The sequence below is a fragment of the Meleagris gallopavo genome, chromosome 11 (assembly GCF_905368555.1).
Source record: "Meleagris gallopavo chromosome 11, MGAL_WU_HG_1.1, whole genome shotgun sequence".
Classification (NCBI taxonomy): domain Eukaryota; kingdom Metazoa; phylum Chordata; class Aves; order Galliformes; family Phasianidae; genus Meleagris; species Meleagris gallopavo.
The window spans coordinates 14,919,325-14,939,776 of record NC_139414.1 but is presented as its reverse complement, the minus strand read 5'-3'; the positions used below and the strand labels follow the sequence as shown (position 1 = coordinate 14,939,776).

General features: G+C 48.1%; 1 protein-coding gene across 1 annotated transcript in view; it reads right to left on the bottom strand.

Annotated features, from left to right (window-relative positions):
- DIS3L2 (DIS3 like 3'-5' exoribonuclease 2) overlaps positions 1 to 20,452 on the bottom strand; it is a 164,735-nt gene that overhangs the window by 21,908 nt on the left and 122,375 nt on the right. Inside the window, exon 15 of the mRNA XM_085232503.1 lies at positions 6,531 to 6,610. Coding sequence (XP_085088629.1) covers positions 6,531 to 6,610 — 80 coding nt within the window. The remainder of the gene's footprint in view (positions 1 to 6,530; positions 6,611 to 20,452) is intronic.

The window sequence follows — 20,452 nt, the reverse complement described above, 5'->3', positions numbered from 1 at the left end:
ACTTGCCCTTGAACACGTGGAAGGAGGATTGTTTGTTCTTCCCCACGTCAAACCTGCACCCCATGTACCTAAAGGCTAATCAGAGACTTGTGTGATTCAGCGCTACTGAAAATATCCAGAGCCAGAGGTTAACAATTCTAACTCAGATATAGCTCAGTGCCTTGGGCATTGCATAGACATATATAGGCCAGGGAAATGATGCTGAAATGCTACTGAAGCTTCCAAACACGCCGTTAAGCGAGTGGATACGTAAACAGATCTCCAGGGATGACACACGGAGACAGCATCTCTGACTCAGTTACAATCGTAGCTGATTTTCCCACCTATTTGACTGTCACTGAACACACTGAACACCCGGGTATCCAGCACTGATGAGGAGGTTTAACAGCTCCTCACCAAGTGAAAACACTGAACTAGGCCAAACAACAAACTCCGGACTGAAATCTAGGAGAGCAGGGCTCACACACCCCTCTGGACGGTGACTGACCTGGTACTTCATAGGGTTTTAGAGAGAGATCTACTCGTGCACATGGGATTTGTGTATGACATCAAGGAAAGCCTCAAATTTTCATCTGCAAGGAATCAGATCATCAAATCCTATTGGCTCACATGGGGAAGGGCAGGTTTCCTTGGTCTCCTTTTCCATTGGCAGTCCCCACACGACAGTAGCGCTCCAAGGAGCTCAGAGTTACTATTTCTACAGCACTGGAGGGTTGGCAACCTGTCACTGAAGTAGCTGGGTGGCAGAAGGGGGAGGAGACAGGTCCATGTTGAGAAGAGCACATAAGCAGTACCCAGGGCAAAGCCCTTAGAAAGAACTCTTCTTCCCACCTGGAAATGGCCATGGGGTCCCTTCTATAAGAAAGAACAACTCCATGATGCCCAAGGTCTCAGATGGCAAAGGCTATTTTGCAGCATACATCCCAGTAGCCTTTGTGATGTTCTGAACATCGAGTGCCTATCTTAAGGTAGAAAGGATTACATATCTTTTGGAGTCTTAAAGGTCAATGTCCACTCTTAGTCTCCTGGACAATTTCACCTACACTGAACCCATGCCAAACCAGGAGGACTGGTTTATCTCCACATTTGGTGACAGAACAGTTCACCTGCACTGCTTGGCCAACTCCAATGCTTACTCTTTGGGAGGAGAAGGACATACATCACCTGCAGACCTGGATAAAGTTCAGCACCAAAAAGTCAAACAAAAGACAAGATATGTTATCAAAAGAAAAACTCCAAACTCCATCCTGCTTTGTTAGCTCTGTGATACTGCTCTTGTGGCCTGGCTTGCCCTTCCAGTCTTGTTCTCATCCACACAGAGACATCTTCCACCAGATCTTGGTAGTGCTCTGAGCCCAAGGGATGCTTATGTAGCCTCAAACACAGTGGCTGCTTACAACCAAAGTGTTATTCCTCCTTGTCAGCAAAGAAAATACAAGCTTTATTAGCCTAACAGCTTCAAATGCCCTCCAACAACTGAAACCCTACTACAGCTCACCAGGAAAGAGTGACAGGGCAGTTCAGCTGCCTGCAATCCAACAAGACTTCAGAAATGCTTGCAAAACATTATGTGATGTGTAGAGTTGAGCCTGGGGCTACAGAACAGTAGGATGTACCCTGTGCCAGCTAAGCCGATTTGTCCAAAGGGGCACCCTGAAGTGAAAATCCCACTACGGAGAATTTGACATTAGCTGGTAGATCCAGTTCTGCAAATGGAATTGATTTTATTTTTGATCTGAAATCTAAACAAGGCATTTTATAAGCTTCAGGTGAATAACCGCTACTGGACTCATCTAAGCTGAGATGCCAAGGGGCCACATGTATACGGATTTCCCCCATGAAATCCGTGCCTACAACACAAGGCAAACAAGAGAAGATGGCACCATCAGCAACTGCCCTGAGCCATGCAGCTCAGAGCAGGCAGGGTATGCATTTGCTGATCACTAGCAAGAAAATTAGGTACCATCAGGTCTCTCAAGGTAAAGGCCTTGAGCTACACCGGGGAGAGGTTCAGGTTGGATATTAGGGAAAAAAAGCTTCTCAAAGGCGATGATGCACTGGCACAGGCTGACCAGGGAGGTGGTGGGATCACCATCCCTGGAGGTGTTCAAGAACCATGGAGATGTGGCACTAAAGGATGTGGTCGGTGGGCACGGTGGGGGTAGGCTGGGGTTCTTAGTGATCTTAGAAGTCCTTTCCAATCTTAAGGATTTTCTGATTACCCCAAGACAAGCAGTGCTGCTTTGAGAAAAGATGTATGCCTTGAAACAACCACATAATAAGGTAGTTCTTTGCACAAAGAAGCCTCGGTTCCTCGAAACAAACAGACCCCAAAACATACAATGGAGAACCTTCCAGCTCACTCCAAAGCCACCAAGTCCATGCCAAAGTCCAAGCTGAGCCGAACACCTGAGAGTTGTTTTTGAAAATAAAGGAGTCACGCTGAGTCAGCTGGTCTAGATATTTTGTTCCTATCACTCCCAGTGAATAGCCATCCCAGAAAACAGGAAGAAACCCAAAAAAATTCTGCTTTGCTGCATTTAAAAAAAAAATCAAACGACCAAAACCTCCAGCTCTGTTTACACCAAGTTTCACGCAGCCCTGAGTGGTAGCAATAAATGGAGTGAGCTAATGTGCAAATGACAAATAACCCATTCCAACAATTCAAGCATAATTATAGGCTGGCTCTCCTGATGCAACGCTGGGTACATCAGTGCAGATATTATATTCACCTTATGAAAAGCTTGCACAAAGGAGTTCGGTTGCTAACCCAAACAACATCATATATCACTAACCTGTCAGCAGAAGGAGTGCATGCACCCTGGCATTTGAAGTCCTGGTGTTTTAAGCGATAATCCAATGTACCAGGCATCATTGATCTCCATATAAAAGGGGGCACCACTTCTCCTTTCAACTGGAGCTATTTTTCACTCTTCATCCTGAAGAGCTGTGTGGTGCTGCCCGCAAGCGGCTACACTGCACAGCAGTAGGACCTGTAATGCTCTGCATCTCTGGAGGGCAGAAATGGTCCAGACTCCAACGCTGCCTTTGTGAGAGGTCTCCAAGTGCTTCCATGTGAGATGCTGCTCCTCTGGGTTTGGGAATTGTTCCAAAAAGAACGTGAAAACCCACATCGCAAATTCATAATCCTGACACAAAACCCAGCTGCAGCGAGGAATTAGAATGGAACTCAGTGGCACAACGCAAGCTGGTGTATCAGCCATGGCAGCACCCCTGATGACCTGACAAAGAGAGCGGTACCTGGAGGCTAAGGGAGCAGGGGAGCTGTGCTAGAAGAGAGCCAGCTGGGCACAAGGTAGCACTACAGCACCTGTAAATACGGCCTATGAAACAGCAAGAATCTTGCCTAGAATTTACAGCTCTTTGCTGTGTGGGATAGTGGGGACCAAGAACAAATCCACATCCTAGAATGGGGGCAGTAATAAAAGTCCTTGAGGGAAGACCCATGCATGTGAAGGTTCAGGTTTGCTGTGGGCAGGTAAGTAGAGCTGGGGAGTGTCTGGATGGTGACAATGGATGCAGAGAACAGACGTGATCTTCCATTTCTTTGATGCAGCCAGAAGAATTCTAGGGGACATCCGAAGATGGCTTCAGTTCCTCCTGTACTTGGGCTGAAAGAAGGCTTCCATAATTACCCACAACCTTTTCAGCTTCACCCCTCCTGCTGCCTGGCAGCTTGCAAGAGTAGGAGCAATGCTTGCATTTCAGGCACTTCTTCAGCACAACTGGTGTTGTATTCCTAAGTTGGGGACCAATGGGTCTGCATGTCAAAAGATAAGACTCATGAGCCACGGTGGATATGAATGGCCTTGCTGGCCTGTACTGCCTGTCTGGGTTCTGCCACTGGATCCTGCACATGGAAACTCAGCTTAGGAAGGAGGGAGCAGCCAAGCACCAGACATGCTGCATTCACACTGCAGGAAGGATGGCAAGGCTCTCCTTTCCTGGATGTGACTGTGCTGGGGCAACATGAGGCTGACAATATTCTCCTGCTCAGAATGTCACTGTGCACACATCATCAGGCTGTCCCCATGTCACAGCTGGGAACTGCCTTCCTAGAGCAGCCAGGTACAGCAGCCTGTCCTCTGCGTGCTGTACTGACTGATCTCCGTTAAGGAGAATTTAAGTGCCATGGCTTAAAAATGAGAAAGCAGACAGCTTTCATCTGAGTGAGGTCAAGCAATTTCCTGTAGGGCCAGGAAGGCTCAAAGGGCTGGCAGCCAAAGGGAGGGAAGTGTCTGAGTCTGAGCAGGAACAAGGGGAGAAGTGATGTCCCTGGTCCCCCCTGTGGCTGCACTGACAGCCTGTCTCCTCCAAGCACAGCTCCTGGAGCTCTGCTGGGACTATTAAGTGCCATCAGATAGCAATACACCACGGCAGAGGACCAAGGGCAGACCAGCTGAATGCTCAGCATTATTTTTGCTCTCAGTGCAACGCTCCCAAAGACCAAAAGTTCCCCCAAACCTGGAGCTCGCACAGAGCTCTGCAGAAGGAGGTGCAGAGCTCCACGTCCTGAGTAATGCTGGGGAGGATGCACCGCTGATCCCAGTCTCCCCCAAGTACCCGTTCCCAGTAAGCACAGTGCCAACCAGCACTGCTGGAGCACAACAGGCAGGCAGGGAGCAAAAAGTTGCCAGAGGCAGGCATAAATTCCTCGGTAAGGTTTTATCATTTTAAAGAGAACAAACTCCAATTGATTGCCCTTTTAGGAGCCTGCATGGTACTTGCACTGCTAGCCTAAGCAATAGAAATTTTAATTGCTCTGGTAATTACACTTGCAGCAGCACTCAGCCCTTTGTTCTGCGAGCGGAGGCCAGCATACGCTGTGCTCCGGTGGCCCCGTCTGGCTGCAGGCTGGAACAGCATTTGCCACCTGGAGAGAAGGGACACTACCCTGGTGGCATAGAGCCTCGCCAGGCAGGGACGCACAGCATCTCATGGCATTTCTTCTCTGGGCTGCACACAGCTCCAAAGCACGGTGTGGACACAGGGATTGGGTTGCAGCAATACACAGCTGTAGCACAGACCTCCACACTCCACTCCATCAGACAAGTGGGCTCAGGGCATGCAGTGCAGGGGGTGAGTGCATGCCCAAACCTCACTGGTCTCTCCTTGGGAACAGCTATCCTCCTCCCCAGCCCCAGGTCTGCTCAAGACAGCTGTAAAACATAAAGCAGAGAGCCTCGTGGGGAGATGTCATTGTAGCCTGGATTTGTCAGATGTGCACAGGTCTCTATTTGCTTGCAATTCCACTCCTCCAGCCTGCACCACGTTTCATAAATGCACAATCCTGGCTGGAATTGCTCTGGGTGTCTCAGTTCTCATGGTTGCCAGAAATGCAGGTCACAGCCATACATCTCTAACAGCAACAGCTGCCAACATGCTGCAGTGACTTTGTCTCCTGTTGGACGGCTCACGGCTAAAAGCAATGTTTGCAACTGCGCTGCCATTGGCCTCAGCACTTGCACCAAACAGCTCCACTCCCATCCCAGGAGTTTCTTCCAACAATGGCACACAGAGGGCTAGAGGAGAGGAGGATCAGTGCAGAAAACACGTCTGCTGATTCTGGAGATACATCTCCACAATTAGAAACACGGGATCTACACACATCTGTAACAAAAACCAACAGGCCTGGGGGTTTTCCTCACTGCCCATTGTGTGCAGCTGCCTTTCAAACAGAAATTTCTCAGCTCAGAAAGGGGTAGGTGCTGTTTGCAGATTTATTTCTTCCTTGTCAGGGCTGCTCCTCTCAGCGTTTCAACGCAGATCTAATTACAGGGTGTTGCACTCATTGACAATTTCACATACCTTGCTATTTTAGGCCAACCTTCAATAACTGGCAAGAAGCAGAGCTCTAAGGGTGGAGGTAACAGGCTATGGATTTATGACACACTGGTATTCACGCAAAGCAACTCAGTGCGAGCACAGAAATATCCTCAACTGTGCTGCTGCCATCAATTTGATAATGAGAATGCGATTTGAAATAAAAACATCTTGGGTGCCAATTCAATAGGCAGCTAGCAAAACCAGGCAGGGCATCTAGAAATGGAGGACTGTGCTCCAAAACTTGAGTATCACAAGGGACTTCATAAAAACAGAGGGAATAGCTGCATTTGGGTTACGGTACCTACAAATGAAAGGCCATTTAGTGAAGCTCAAGCAGAGAGAATATGGTGCTGCAGCTCTGTGCAGGTGGCAGAGGGGATACATACCCCCAGCCCACCCTCCCACACAGAAGAGTGGGATGTCAGCTGCAAACAGCCCAGGACAGAGCCTGGCACAGTACCCAAGGGTTGGCCTTTCAGAGAGCCATGGAACAAATCAGGGCCTTGTGCATGTTAAAGGAGCTGGTTTTGCAGGAGCTGTTCCCAGATTCAGGTCAAGTCTGAGGCCTGCTTCAATCTACTTTTAAGTGGTACAAGCAGCTGTGCTCCCTGTGCCTGACACAGTGCAGTTTCCTCTGGGTGCACCTTTCCCTGTCTGCTGTGTGCAACACCCGTGGGACTTACTTGTTGCTGTCCCGGTACTGATAGATATAGCAGCCTTGAGGCATCCCACTCTCCTGGTCCAAGGTAAACGAGAGCTTCAGCTGCAGAGAAGAGGTGTGGGGGGGATGAGAAGGGAGAGACAAAAAAGAAAGCAACATTTTAGGCTGCGTTCTCAGTCATCACAGCAACTCCAAGCAGCTCACCGAGCCTGACACGCAAACACCGTGGCCTGGAACATAGCGCGGGGTTCCAAACCTCAGGGAAAAGTCACATGCGTTGCAGAAAGGCTCTCGCTTTTTCCACCCTTTGTTACTATAAAGTGTTTGTGGTTGTTCTGCAATGCATGGGTCAGAGCGGCTCACCCCTCCAAACCCACCCACACACACCGCCCTTCACCAAAGCGATTGCGGTTCCCCTCAGACACCAAAGAGAGGAGCGCTCGCTGCAGTTCCCACGAGCCTTTCTCTGAAAGCCTTCCCGGCTCCATCCCATTCCCCCAGCGCGTTAGAGCATAGGAGAAACCGCAGAAGGAAAGGTGACAGATTTTTCCTTCTGCGCGGAGTTATTAAAGAGCTGTTAGGAGGGTTTGCAGTTTGGATCGGCGTCCGGCAGGAGGCTGCGATGGGACCTGGAAGCTGCTTTCCTTGCTGCTCCAAGGAGGCACTCAACGAGGGCTGGCGGCTTGCAGGCACTGCTCTGCTCCATTTATTTAAGGGGGAAAAGCTAATCCTCTTTCACAGAGCAGTTCTGAAAGGAGACTTTATTTCTGATGAAAACGTCTCCGGTGATTTGATATGCCAAACGGCCCTGAAAAAGGGCTGAGCTGAGCCCCTTTCCCCAGGAAAGGCTGGCGGGGCCATGTGTGAGTGCCCCACGGGCAGCTCTGTGCCCTGCAGGAAGGCCGCAGCCCCTCACCAGGACCGGATGGGAGGGGCCACATCCTTCAGGGGGGTGGCTGAGAGCAGTCGGGCAAGGGGTTTAAGTTGTGCCAGGTTCAGGACGTTAGGAAAAAAAAAAATTCTCAGAAAGAGTGGTGGTGTATTGGCACAGCTATCAGGGAGGTGGGGGGTCATCATCCCTGGATGACGTGGCACTGACTGATGTGCTCAGTACTGCAGTGGGGATGGGCTGGAGTTGGACTTGGTGATCTTAGTGATATTTTCCAACCTTAATGATTCTGTGATCATTCAGGACTTGAAATGGGCCTGGAAGGCCACAGTGAAGGCTGAGATGTTGGTTGTTACCAACTCAGCCTGACCTCACTGAGCAGGGAGAGGAGAGTGGTGCTGAGCCACTCTATTTGATCACACTCTCTCCTCTGGGCTCTGAGGAAATTGCTAACTCAAGTTGATGGCCTATTCAGGAGTAAATAGTGAATTAAAGCATCTTTCTCCCATAGGCTGTTAAGAAACTCCATGTGCTGAATCATTGCATGGAGCACCAATATTCCCTTCCCTACAGAGGAGCAAAGTCTTACACTGTGCTCGCAATGACCCAAATAAAACCGAATACCATGAAATCATGGAAAACTTCACTATCTTGGACACTGAGGCCAGAACCAGGAGCAACGCTGAGGCCAAACCCAACCAATCTCCTGTGACTTCCACACCCCAACCCTTTAAGTCCTTCTGAAACACACCCCTACAGCAGCATGCAGCACACGTGTCCATGCTCTGTGTGTGTTTGAGGCAGAGGTATCGCAATTCACACCGCTGTCTAAACGGCAACCTGCACATGGCTGTTCCCAACTGCACCTGCCCTGTGAGCTCTGACCTGCTGCAGCCCACAATATCGCTCAGACCCACCTCTGAGAGCAGGAGGAGCTGGGAACTCCTCAAAGCCATTTTCCCAGGTCAGGTTATCCTGAGCTTTCCTGCTGGGATATCAGAAAGCACTGCTGAGCCAAAAGGGACAGCGGTTATCGCAGCCCCACACGCCCTGCGCTTTGAGGGGAGGGACCACACTGCAGGGAAGGAAAACAAAAGAAAGTACAAAATTGGGTATGTGTGGCTTTGGCTGCTTGTAACAATAGCTCTGATCGGGGCACAGTGAGGATGGCTTGAGCCTCCCACTGCCAGCTCGTGGCTCAGTGGCCTTTGGGCTTGCACCTCTAGTTACAGCTCACCTGGGCTCTGCAGCACTGCTCTGTGAGAGGGGTGAGTCCAGGGCATGGGAAGGAAGGAAAAAGGCTGGGAGAGAAACCAGCTGTGTTTAGACAGGCTGCAGGGGACAGCTATCAGGTAGGGCAGGGTGACTTTTCAACTGTCTGGGGGACAGGGTCCCACAGATCCCGCCTACCCAGAAAGCAAAGATGACAGCTCCCTGAGATACCACGGTTGCAACTTTCATTATTTTAACCCTTCTTTCTCTGGATCTGGTATTCCAGACAAACAAAACACCACGTTGGGCAGGTTCAGCCATCTCTGCATACCCACAAGTGCCAGTGTTATGGGGACTGTACTGCTATGCTGCTGCTGCTCCCTGGTCCCATCTTCTCCAGCAGCTGCCCTCTCCTTTTGCCTTCATTCACTAAGCACCAAACATCTGCTTCCTTCCGAATTAAAGGTTGCTGGGGATAGAAGAGATGCCAGCAGCTGAACAACCATTTTATCATCCCCTCCTATCTAACTTCTGCTACAGCAATGTCACGAGACATCCCAAGCCTCCAGGTACATACAGACCTACAAAGCAAACAGGCTTCTGCAATACCCCCTCTGGCACAGCTCTAACTTTGAACCAACTTGACAACATTGCTCCAACACCGCACGCTGCTTTGAAGTTCCTTTTTTGTGTTCCTCATCAGAATGCAAGAGTTGCCACAAAGCCAGCAAACAAATATCCAGACAAAGCAAAGGCCACTGCTCTTCAAAATACGGGACTGCATGTCTGTAGGGGCAGCGGGGGGCTGCTTTCCTACAGAAATGAAAGTGCAGGGTGACCCTGTCACAAGGAAGGCTCATCAGCTCAAGCGATCTTCAGCATTAAACATATGAGATCATTTCATCTTACAAGACACTGCTGGGCTTCACAGGGAGAGGAGAGGGAGATTTCCCAGCGCTGAGCCGTGCGATTTGGCTTGCACTGCCCTCTTCAGTAGCACAGCCCCAAAGCTCACATGCTAATAAAGATCCCTTTCCACTTCAATAGCTTTGCACATAAAGAAACGCTCGGTGCGGTGCGTGCATGAACTCAATGGGAAAGGGAGCTGGAACACAGCCATGCTGCAAACAGAGCGCAGCTTACCAGGAGAGCCCCATCAATAATTGAGATGTCAGAGGCACAGGGAGGTGCATGGATAAGAGTTGTCAAAAGGAGTAATTGGGATCTGTGCACGTACAGTGATGGATAGGCTCACTCGCTGCCAGATGCAATTGCAGTACACCCAAACAGAAGAATTATAGAATCATTAAGGTTGGAAAAAACTTCTAAGATCATCTAGTCTAAGAGTCCACCTACCTCTAGTATCACCCACTAAACCACGTCCCTAAGTACATCAATTACTCTTTCCTTACGCACCTCCAAGGACGGTGACTCCACCGCTTCCCTGGGCAGCTCACAGGGTTGGGCTTTGACTCCCCAGTAAAGGAGAGCATTGCACACATGGTACCCAGCAGAGGTGGGCTCATGATCTGGCCACTGGTGGATGGAGGAAGAGAATGTACTTACAGTACATGGCTGACCCCTGATTAAGTTGGATGGCGCATGCTAGAAGCTTGAGCTGAAGGCAAAGCCACTTTCCTGAGGGATGCTGTTCTGGACCTCAAGGCTTGCCTGGGCTTTGGTGCAGCCAGCAGCAGCCCTCATTCTAAAGCAAGTTTTAGGCCTGCAGCAATTAGGAGCCCAGTCCTAACTGCAGGTGAGAAGCCTTCTGGCTGCTAAAACACTGCCAGTACTGATATTGACTTGACTGGGCAAATTCTACGTGTCCCTTGAGTAAATGGTTTGGCTTGAATCCCCCTTTGGCTCTGAGTACCAAACCTCTGTCATCAGACAGAAAGTTTTCTCTACACATGCACTGGTCCAGAGAGATATTATCAGTTCAGCTGAGCAACCAGGTCTAAGGTTTCAGATGTTCCCATTTTGGGTCAATGTAAAGGCATGCTTCTGCCAGCCTTGATTACCCTGTTCAAGGTAAATCCACCAATGTAGTGGTATTCAAGCAGAAAGAGATCACTCACAGCAAGAAGAAGCAGAACATGAGCTTGCATGACAAAACCTAGGGAGCTGGATCTAATGATTACTCTGAAAACAGTCTTCTAAAGGACAGGGGGACTCTGCTACCTGTGGCACTCACTCAATTATAATCCCTCCTACATGGAGGTCCGAAAAGACTGGTTACAGCTCCCATGTATAATGAAGGTTTCCTTCTCTAACAAGCTCTAGAAAGCTTTTTAAGAATAAACTTAGTCATCAAGCAGGTTTTTATGCCCCTCCCAAACTTTGGTTTTGACCCACACATGCACACACACACACACACACAAAAAAAAAGCCCTGAAGTCCTGACACTCACTTTTAAAACCACAAAAAACGAGCCGTGCTCCAGTAACGTAATCACATAGTTTTCTGGCACCTCGTCCCTTAAAAATACATCCATCTGCCTGCACACAGGCCATCAAACTCAATCTTGTTCACAATGGATTTCCCAATTCCTGCGTGCTGGAAGGGCTGCAGCGTTGCTGGCTGTGCTGACTGGATGAGCCCTTACAGAAGCACAGCCTGCAAACCTCACAGCTGTGTTTTCACTTAAAGAAGCTGTTCTTGAGTCCAAAGCACTTCTTCCAGAGAGCTTTTCTATTTGTGCTGCAGTTCAGAACTGCTGGAGAAAGACCCTGGGTAGAGGCTGCACTTCTTCCTGGTTACCCCTTTCTTTAGAAGAGAATGTAGTAAGGACAAGATGGAGTAACAACAAAGAGAGGAAAAGTCCTACAGCAGAAAAAGAGGAAAGACGTGGAAGCTTGTTGCCATCAAAACTAATTACCTGTTCCACTGGGTTGGGGTGGTCCTTCTGTTCGGCTTTGCAGTCAGCAAATGCTTGGCCAATCTCAGCACCTGGTCATGGCACTGCTATTGCTACTGGCTGGAAATCCCAAACTGGTCCCATCTCATGGCGACAGTAGCATGTTTGATAGAAATTCGGTCCAGGCTAATTTTATGGTCTGGTTTTTGGGTGGTTCTATGTGGAGCCAGGAGTTGGACTTGATGATGCTTATGGGTCCCCCTTCCAACATGGGACATTCTATCATTCTATGTTGCATCCACCAGACAGAAGAGGGCAGAAGAACAACTGGGTGAAAAGGGACTCTTATTTGGTGGGATGGAAACTCCATCCAACTGTGCTTTCCAGTCTCAAGGTCCCCTGAGCAGGCAGGTTCTCTCTTATTGCTGTGCAACAACATATCAGCTCGGGCTTTACTCATTCTGCACCACCCAAGCAGCACAGCTCTGCCATGCCTTTTCCTTCTCATGACATTAGCCAGAATGCTAACCCTGTTATTAAGCTGCAAGACTCACACATGGAGCTAAAACCCAATCTAGTCTATTCTACTCTATGAAAAGGAGCTGAAACTCATTGGGGCATTACTTCTGGCCTGAATCCCGCTGCCCATTTCTACTTTACAATCCCACTGTTCCACTCACATGTTATTCCTCTGCTACTGCCTGCAATTCACCCAAGAACAATATGAAATACACAAAAAGCCAGCAAATCCTTAGCAAATAGAAAAACAGAAGCCAGCAGTTTTCATGCTTTTCCCCCATCGACCTCCTTGATGAGAGACTCTGAGCCTGGGACCTAAAGCCACTATAAGTTATTACTAAATGATTCCTCAAGCTGCAGCAGGGTTTCCTCTCCAATAATCTACCCTGGGACACAGCAAGGATCCTAGGGTCTTCCCGTCATGGGATCAGAACAACCAATTCATGCTCCCTAGCACGCTGACGGGCTGCTCCATGGTCTCATGGCAACATGTCCTCTGCTACAAATCATCAGGTAATACAGCAAAACCAGAGAGAAGCATGGCATCTACTGGATCCTTTGCAAAGAGATGCAGATGTGGTCACCAGAACAGCAAGCTGGCATCGTACCCTTGACTTCTATTTCACAGCTGCAACTGACAGGTAAGGAAATCTGCTGAGAAGACAAGGCACTCGGCAAAAATATAAACTTTCAATGAGTTCATTTTTAAGCATTCACACTTGCCTGCATTAGAAGTTTAGAACACAGAAAACGGAACCAGATTTATTTAGAAAGAAGAGTCGAACATTTCTGCTCGCTTTCTTTATAATTTATAAACTGGATGATTCATTCTTTAGATGCATGATTAGGAAACCACAGGGCTAAAATAAAGATTATACAATTGCAAAGAGTTTATGTTGGTAGATTAAAAATATCTTCTTCAGAAACTAACGAATTCTGACACAGCACCGTACGCTCTAGACCACTAGGGAACTGTCAATGAACTTTAAGTATTTGCTACACATACATCAATTTTAAAATAAAAGCAAAACATCCCTAGGAAACACCGCATAAAAAAATAGTGACACCAACAAGATTTGTGCCAGATTTCACTGCCTGGCTGTTTCACGTTACTCCCAGCCTCCCCTTAAAGCACTCCTGGCTCCTGCTGATCTCCCAGTGCTTCTCCCAGCCCTTCTGGTGCTCAACAAACAATGAAAGACAACTTGACTCTGTTGTGTGAAGAATGCCTCATTCACAACTGGGCTTTGCCAGCCTTAACAGAGAGGAGTTTGGGGGATACAGAAAGCTTTTGTATTTTGAAGACCAATGCTGACTTCCTGGTTCTACTCAGACAGAAGGTTAAGAGGCAGGTACCACCCAACTGGCCAACTCTTCCCCATGCAAGCTATGGAAATTCACTTGGGAAAGCAGGAATTTGAGAGAGAAGGATGACCACGAGTAAGAGGCTTGAGTGTCAACAGAAATTTGAAAGAAGCCTACAGTGAGCTAGGGAGATTATATCAATCATTCTCTAAGCCACGTATGTGCCATTTTGGCCTGATGATGCACAGCCTGACCAGAAGGGCATCACTGCGGCATTTCTGTCCCAAAAGACAATATGAATGTGAGATCCTGAAAAACTAAAGGAAAGCCATCAGTGTTTTCTCTATTTCCTTGATGAAAAGTGGCACAACCAAGTGGAAAACCTCCCTAACCCCACTGCTCGGTATGCTGTTACTAGTGGATACTGCAGGCAGCCCATCATTATCCCCAGCTGCTCTGTTTCATCCACCTGACAGTCATCTCTGAAAACAGGTCTCAATTTACAGGCCCTAAGCTCAAGCAGCCTGCAGCTTATCTTTAGGCTTAGCACTGCTAGGTTGGGAGAGTCCAAAGCCAGGAGAGAACAACATTGCAGAAGGGAGCAGCTCTAAAAGCAGCAGCAGATCTGGACACTGACTGATACCCAGATCTGCTCAGGAACACAACACAAGTAAGACGTGGCACATGGCTTGTTTCAGGAAAAACAACAAGAAAGCCAGCTACACTAAAAGTTCCAGATCAAAGAAAGGAAATACATGCATTCAACAAAGACCAACAGGACAGACTGCCCATCACAAAATGCCTGATCTGCACTGGTTTCCAAGGGCTGCTGCAACCTGAGTGAAGCAGGCAGGAGAATGGGACACAGCATTGCCTTCACATGGCTCAGGCCACATGGAAACAAGGTAAGAGCTGTGGGTGCAGATGCTTCTGGGCACATGGCAGGAGAAGTGATTCCACATTTCTTATATGTGTGACTCTACAGCTCAACTTTTTTTCCCTTTGGGGACTGTTGATGCGCAGTTTGCAAATCAGACCCGGTGTTTTGGGTCCTCCTGTAAGATGCCTAGTCTTTGTCACTGCTGCTGGGAAGTTACAAGGAGCTGAGGGCAGATCGAACGCAGCAAATCCTATTTTCTTAAGTTTGTTAATGCTTGTTGCTTCCCCTGCTAAGCCCCTAATGGAGCTGTGAGAACCCAGGAGCACAGATTAATTCAGTACCCAGGTACTATCTCATGCCTGGAGGGATTTCCGTAGAGCTGCACGAGAAAACAGATGTAAGCTTGTAATAATCTCCAAACAAGAGACAAACTCATTAAAATATGAACAGCCCTCGTGCTGAGATGATAAGGGCTCTGCCAGGTAACAAGAGAGATCACAACGGTATTTCTAGCTTCAGTTATTTTTGCAAGCAGTTAAACTGGAGTTGGGAGTGGGAAGATGCAGAATGCCTCGATCACATCATGTGGACAAGTTGGATACTAGGAAAAACTTCTTCTCAGAAGAGTGGTGATGCATTGGCACAGGCGGCCCAGGGAGGTGGGAGAGTCACTGTCCTGGAGGTGTTCAAGAACCATGGAGATGTGGCACTGAGGGACGTGGTCAGCGGGGAAGCGTTGGTGTTTGGACTTGGTGATTTTAGAGATCCTTTCCAACCTTAATGATTCTACGATCTCAGCTGAAAAGCCATGCTCTTCTGCCTCATCCTTCAAGATGCTGCTGTGAAATACCAGGCAGCCCTAAAGCCCAGCCGCAATCTTGCTGCTTTCAGCTCTCTCAGCAGTAGATTCCAAGCTTTTCGAGGACGTTCCTGCCCCTTCCATGGCTGACGAGAGCAGGCTGCTGCTGGGCTCTCCCAGGAACGGGCTGGCTGTGGCTCGCTGGAATTCCTCTGGCAGTGACCTGCTTCTGCTCGCTCTTTCCTAGGGACCTCACAGCTCCTCTGTCACAGCCTGTGAAAAGACGGAAGCGGGGATGGCCAGGGGCCAGGTGACTTGTCCCAGCCAGGTGCCAAGAGCCCGCTGGCGGACAGGTGGGCACCCTGCCCTCCCGCTTCCCTTGCAGCAGCTCCGGTCCAGCGGAGAAGCGAGTTCTGTGTGCGCACGCTTCGGAAAGGGCTCTGGCAAGGTTTGCTCTGAAAAGGTGCAGTATAAAATGTAAAGTGGTGTTGTACAGCCAAGTCGAAGTAAGAGCCTGTGATGTTGCTGTTGATCGCTGAGGGCAAATCAATGATCTTCTTCCAGCACTAGCGCGCAGCAGGCTGTTTATAACCCTCCATTCCGCACTGTTATTTAACATATGTAAGGGCCTGACATGGTTTATATTCAGTAGTTGTGGTTTCCAAGCAGTATTGCATTTCTTCAAAATGAAGATACATAATATTTTAAAACTATTTTTAAAACCGGTCACAAATCTGCAATCTTTTACGTCATTCCTCCTTCCTCCTATCAAGCCTAAACCATAACACACTGTCGCAGAAGATCAGCAAATCCGTGCGTGCAAGCTCAGTTGCAAGAAAGCCTGCATGTTAACACAGAGGAAAGCTCAAAGCTGCAATTCAGTCAGATCCGTACGAGTCATGTTTAAGGTTTCAAAGACATCCGGGATGTATTCTGCTGTTTGGAGTTGTGGGTACCAGCGCATTGCAGGCAAGGAAGGAGAATCTAAGAACTGAGCCGCACCATGAGCTATTTATTCAACAGTCTGCCTCAGCAAGTGTAAGAAAACGAAAAGGCTTCCTGCCTCTGGGAGTCCAGCACAGCAGCAACCTGATCATGTATCATCCTAAAATCTCATCACTGCCTTCCCCTGCCAGGGCTGAGCCCGTCTGCTCCTAAAGCGAGTCACAAGACAACTGGATCTCTCGTCCCAATTTTTAACCTATACCTCCACACTGCAGCGTCAGCTGGGGCAGGGAAAAGCTTTAGAAATCATCCTGCAAGCCGCTCCCTAGAAACGTCTGGCTTCTGTGAACCATGTCGGCTCTCACAGAGCTCTATTCTCTCCCTTGTGCAGCAGTTTTGCATAAATCAGACTTTCCAGTTTCCCAGCGTGATGGACTCGTGGCTTTGCTGGGTTAATCTTGTCCAGTTCAGTGCTGGAATTGAGTTGTCCATACCAAAGCAGTAAGTTTTAAAGGCAGAAACCACCACCATATTTTACAGAGACAGTAAAGTTCTCAAAATTAGTTATTTATTCCAACAATATTAAAATGAGACACACAACTTTCTCAGTCATTTTTCCATTCGTATTGTTTTGTCTTGTTCTTTTTTAAACCCATGAGCCCAATCCTTAATATCTCTATGGAAAAGATGAAGGAAGAAGAGGGCAGGGATAAGGATCAGCCTCCAGAGCACCCACCACACCACCCACCCTCTGCAGAGCTTACTGGGTTTGTTGCTGGGGTGCTTTTTTTAAATAGATTCTGGAAGTAAATAAAAATATCTGCAGGAGTCTGTATCGGCTTGTGAAGGAGACCCAGACAATGCACAAAGAGCCAGTAAATTCTAAGAGTGTAGAACAGGAGAAGGGATTAAGCCTGGTGATTAAATTAGGTGACGCATGAATACGTTCCAATGCACGACATCACTCAAGCACTGGACAAAACATATGGCAACAATGGGAAGCACTGCCCACGAGGTCACCTTTAATATGATTAGCCATGGACGCCCAGAATGAGCTCTCCGAGTACCAGCGCGCTAACCCTGAAAGCCTTTGAGGCTCCGAGCCCTGTGCCGACGGCTGCTGTGTGCTAAGCCATGTGCTCAAGGCCATTGAAAGGGGACAAAACCCAGGAGCCCGGCAGGAGGGGAGCGCGCTGAGAGCGGCTTTGTTCCTGTCCCGCACGGCATCAGTGGGAGCCGTCCCCAGGGTGCCCGTGTGACAGCTGGGTCACCTCCTGGGCTCCCCTGTTCCGCTTGGACTTTTCAACTCGGCTGGCCTGCATTCACCGGCACGGCTCGCCTCTTTGAAGAGGGAGAAAGCGCCTCATCCATCACTGACACCAAGGGAGTTAATTCACTTCTTTACAACTGGAAAGGCTTTTGCTGCGAGCAGGAGGGAGCGCAGGAAGAGTAATGAAATCCAAAAGGGAGCCAAATGATGCTTTCCTCTGAGAGAAGCCAGCGCTGGCAGCGCTTGCTGCTGGCACGGCCGGCGGTGGGTGAAAGGAGACTCTTTTGTGGTATGCCATTAGCTACTTCCAAGGCCTCGGTTCATGTTTACCACAGCCACTGTGTTACTTCACTTGGTATTTTTTTCCAGTCCTGTTGATTGTACTGCAGAATTGACTAAAAGTTCATTTGGAAGCCTCGCTCACAGAAAGCAGAAACAAATTGCTTTTCGAATGGGCTAATTTTTTTCTTCCTTAAAGCAAGCCTCACGCTTCTTTCCATCAACCCAACCTAGGGCCGAAATCCCCTCTTACAGCTGAAGGGCAGAGACCCCTGTCTGGCTGTGACTACAGCAACTGGGTGAAAAAAACACATTTGCCATACAACAGAACAAGAGATGATGGTCTTGCTCCAGGGCAGGATCAGGTTGGATATTAGGAAAAATGTCTTCTCAGAAAGAGTGGTGGTGCACTGGTATAGGCTGCCCAGGGAGGAGGGGGAGTGACCATCCCAATCACCATTCAAGAACCATGGAGATGTGGGCATGGTGGGGATGGGTTGGGGTTGGACTTGGTAATCTTAGAGGTCTTTTCCAACCTTAATGATTCTGTGATTCTAATTGTCTGTGGGAAGCTCAAGGTGACTTGCTTGGCCTGCATATAAGGGCACCTCACACACCAGTATTCCCCTGCACAGTGCAACACTGCAGCTAGGTGCAGTAACACACTATTACAACATCCAGCAGGTTGACTGCAATGAACGTAGATGTTGGATGAGATTCAAGATAACCTCGTGTGAGTCACCCTGCTTGACGAGTGGGCTGAAGTCAGGTGAGCCCTGCAGACTGCTGAACTCTTCCCCAGTGGACCTTGGCTCATTAAGTGTCTGCAGACCTTTGGTGTTTCAGATTCCAGGCAATGACTAATCAGGGACACGTGAGGGAAGGGTCCAGGGGCAAACTTCTTCCATGTCTCTTGTAGGCTGTGTGGCTGAAAGTCATGGAGATGTCTCCTGGAGGAAACACCTCCTACAGGCCCCAGCAGCTACAAAGCAATGACAAACGTGGCTCACGACTGTTGCCAGCTGAGCTCCTGCTATTGCCAAGGAAAGGAAAGAATCTTCTCCTAAAGCTCTTTCCAGATTTACATTTCCAGGATGCCATCGCTGCAGGCATCGGCATCCAGGCATAGCACATTCCAGGCATCGGCACACAGTCACAGCTGACATTCAGCAAGCTGTGAAATATCTGTCCTCTCATAAAGACCTCTCTAAAAGATCTAACAGAGGAGGAGGATCACATGGGCTTTGACAAGATCTGTCAGCACTGAAGATCAAACCTCCTCCCTGTGAGACAAAGTAGACTGCGCACAACACTGTAGGGAACCAGCTTTAGTGGGGGGTTGGACGTGATGACCCCAGAGGTCCCTTCCAATCCCTACAAATCTGTGATTCATATGTTAGTTCTCAAAAACATTTGGGGTAGCACTTCCATGAAGGAGGGCAAGAGTTTTTCTTTTGGGCAAACAAAAAATGCCCTCCTCTAACATAAAATCACAAGTGAAGTATTAATGATGGTTGGGTGATATACCTGTGGTAGCACCCATTTCATGTCAGTTTTTTATCAAGTCTTCCACCTTGGAGTTGTATTTTGTACCCATCACTACGTTACCAGTATTGCAAATATTACTCCAGAAAACACTGCTCCTCAGTGCTCAGTCCAAAGCAAGCTACAAACAGCAAGAGCAAGGATAAACCAGGCCCAAGAGCATACCAAGCCAAAACTGTGCAAAAAAATCCAAAACCACTAAACCAAATAATTTGGTTATAAGAGCTGCCTTTTCTTCAACAATTTTCCTGAAGGGGTGAAGCCCAGATGGTGTTACTGAGCCCAGATGGTGTTAGTGTGCCCAGTCGCTTGGGGCTGGGGTAAGTCCCCTCTGCAGTGCCCAGCTGCAGCTGGGAGCCTTCAGCTCAAGGGAAGGAAGGTTATCCAGCAGCCTCCTTGATGGAGCAGCCATTTCTCCCTACAAAACAAGCAGAGCAGGAATGGTCTAACACAACTCCACCTGCTGAATTTCTTCACCCCAAGAAGCCTGTACATCATGGGAGTACACCACATGGACATCAACTGTTTTTGTGCTGCATCCAATCTGGGCAGACTCCATTCAGATACCAGATTTCCACCTGGTCTCTCTCAGTACTCAATGCCTTCGAGATGTTCAAGGCTTCAAGATACTGAAGACTACCAAGTTTTCACAAAGCGTGGAAGACATTATAGTGGCAGAAACCACTCTTCCTCGTGATGCCCCTATGTCAGTGGGATGTTCATCCCACAGGGTTCCATGCTGTTCTGCATTCTTTGAACAGAAGACTCATCTGTCTGCTGCCTCAACAAGCTGCAATACCAGCAGTATAAAAATACTGTTTATGACCCTTAAATTGACTTCAAGGAACCTGTACAAATGCTTGAGAATTTGAAGAGATGACCATAATGCATAAAGAATCCAAGGTTGGTCCTCTGAGTAAAGGCAGTTCGACAGCAGAACTACTTGCCACCATGGACTATGGATCCATCATCATGGGCACCTCTCACTCTCACCATTAACTTTCCATCATAGTTAACCACCTATCTGTTGCCTATTGACTTACTTCAAAAAAAGAAACAAAAAAACACCAACAACAAAAGCCCTAAAGAGCAAGGCAATGTGAGCACAGTTTAAAGACTATCAACCATCACTTTCAGTAATGTTTGAAAATAATAAAAAACAGAGAGTTGAAGTGAAAATTCAAAACCTCAAAGTAATTTCAACCATACCATACACGAGAAGGGAAAAGTTTATACATGATGCAACAGAAAAAATGACTCACTTTTCTAAATGCCAAAGTCTGGTTTAGTTCATTCTCTCTTCTATACCTGCTAAACACATCACTGAGAGAAACCATTTAATAAATTGCATCTTTTTAAATCCCATTTTAGCCACTTAAGCATTTTATTTCCTAGTATTGTGGGTGAGCTCCTATCCTAACATGCTAATTAAAAGCAAAGTGCA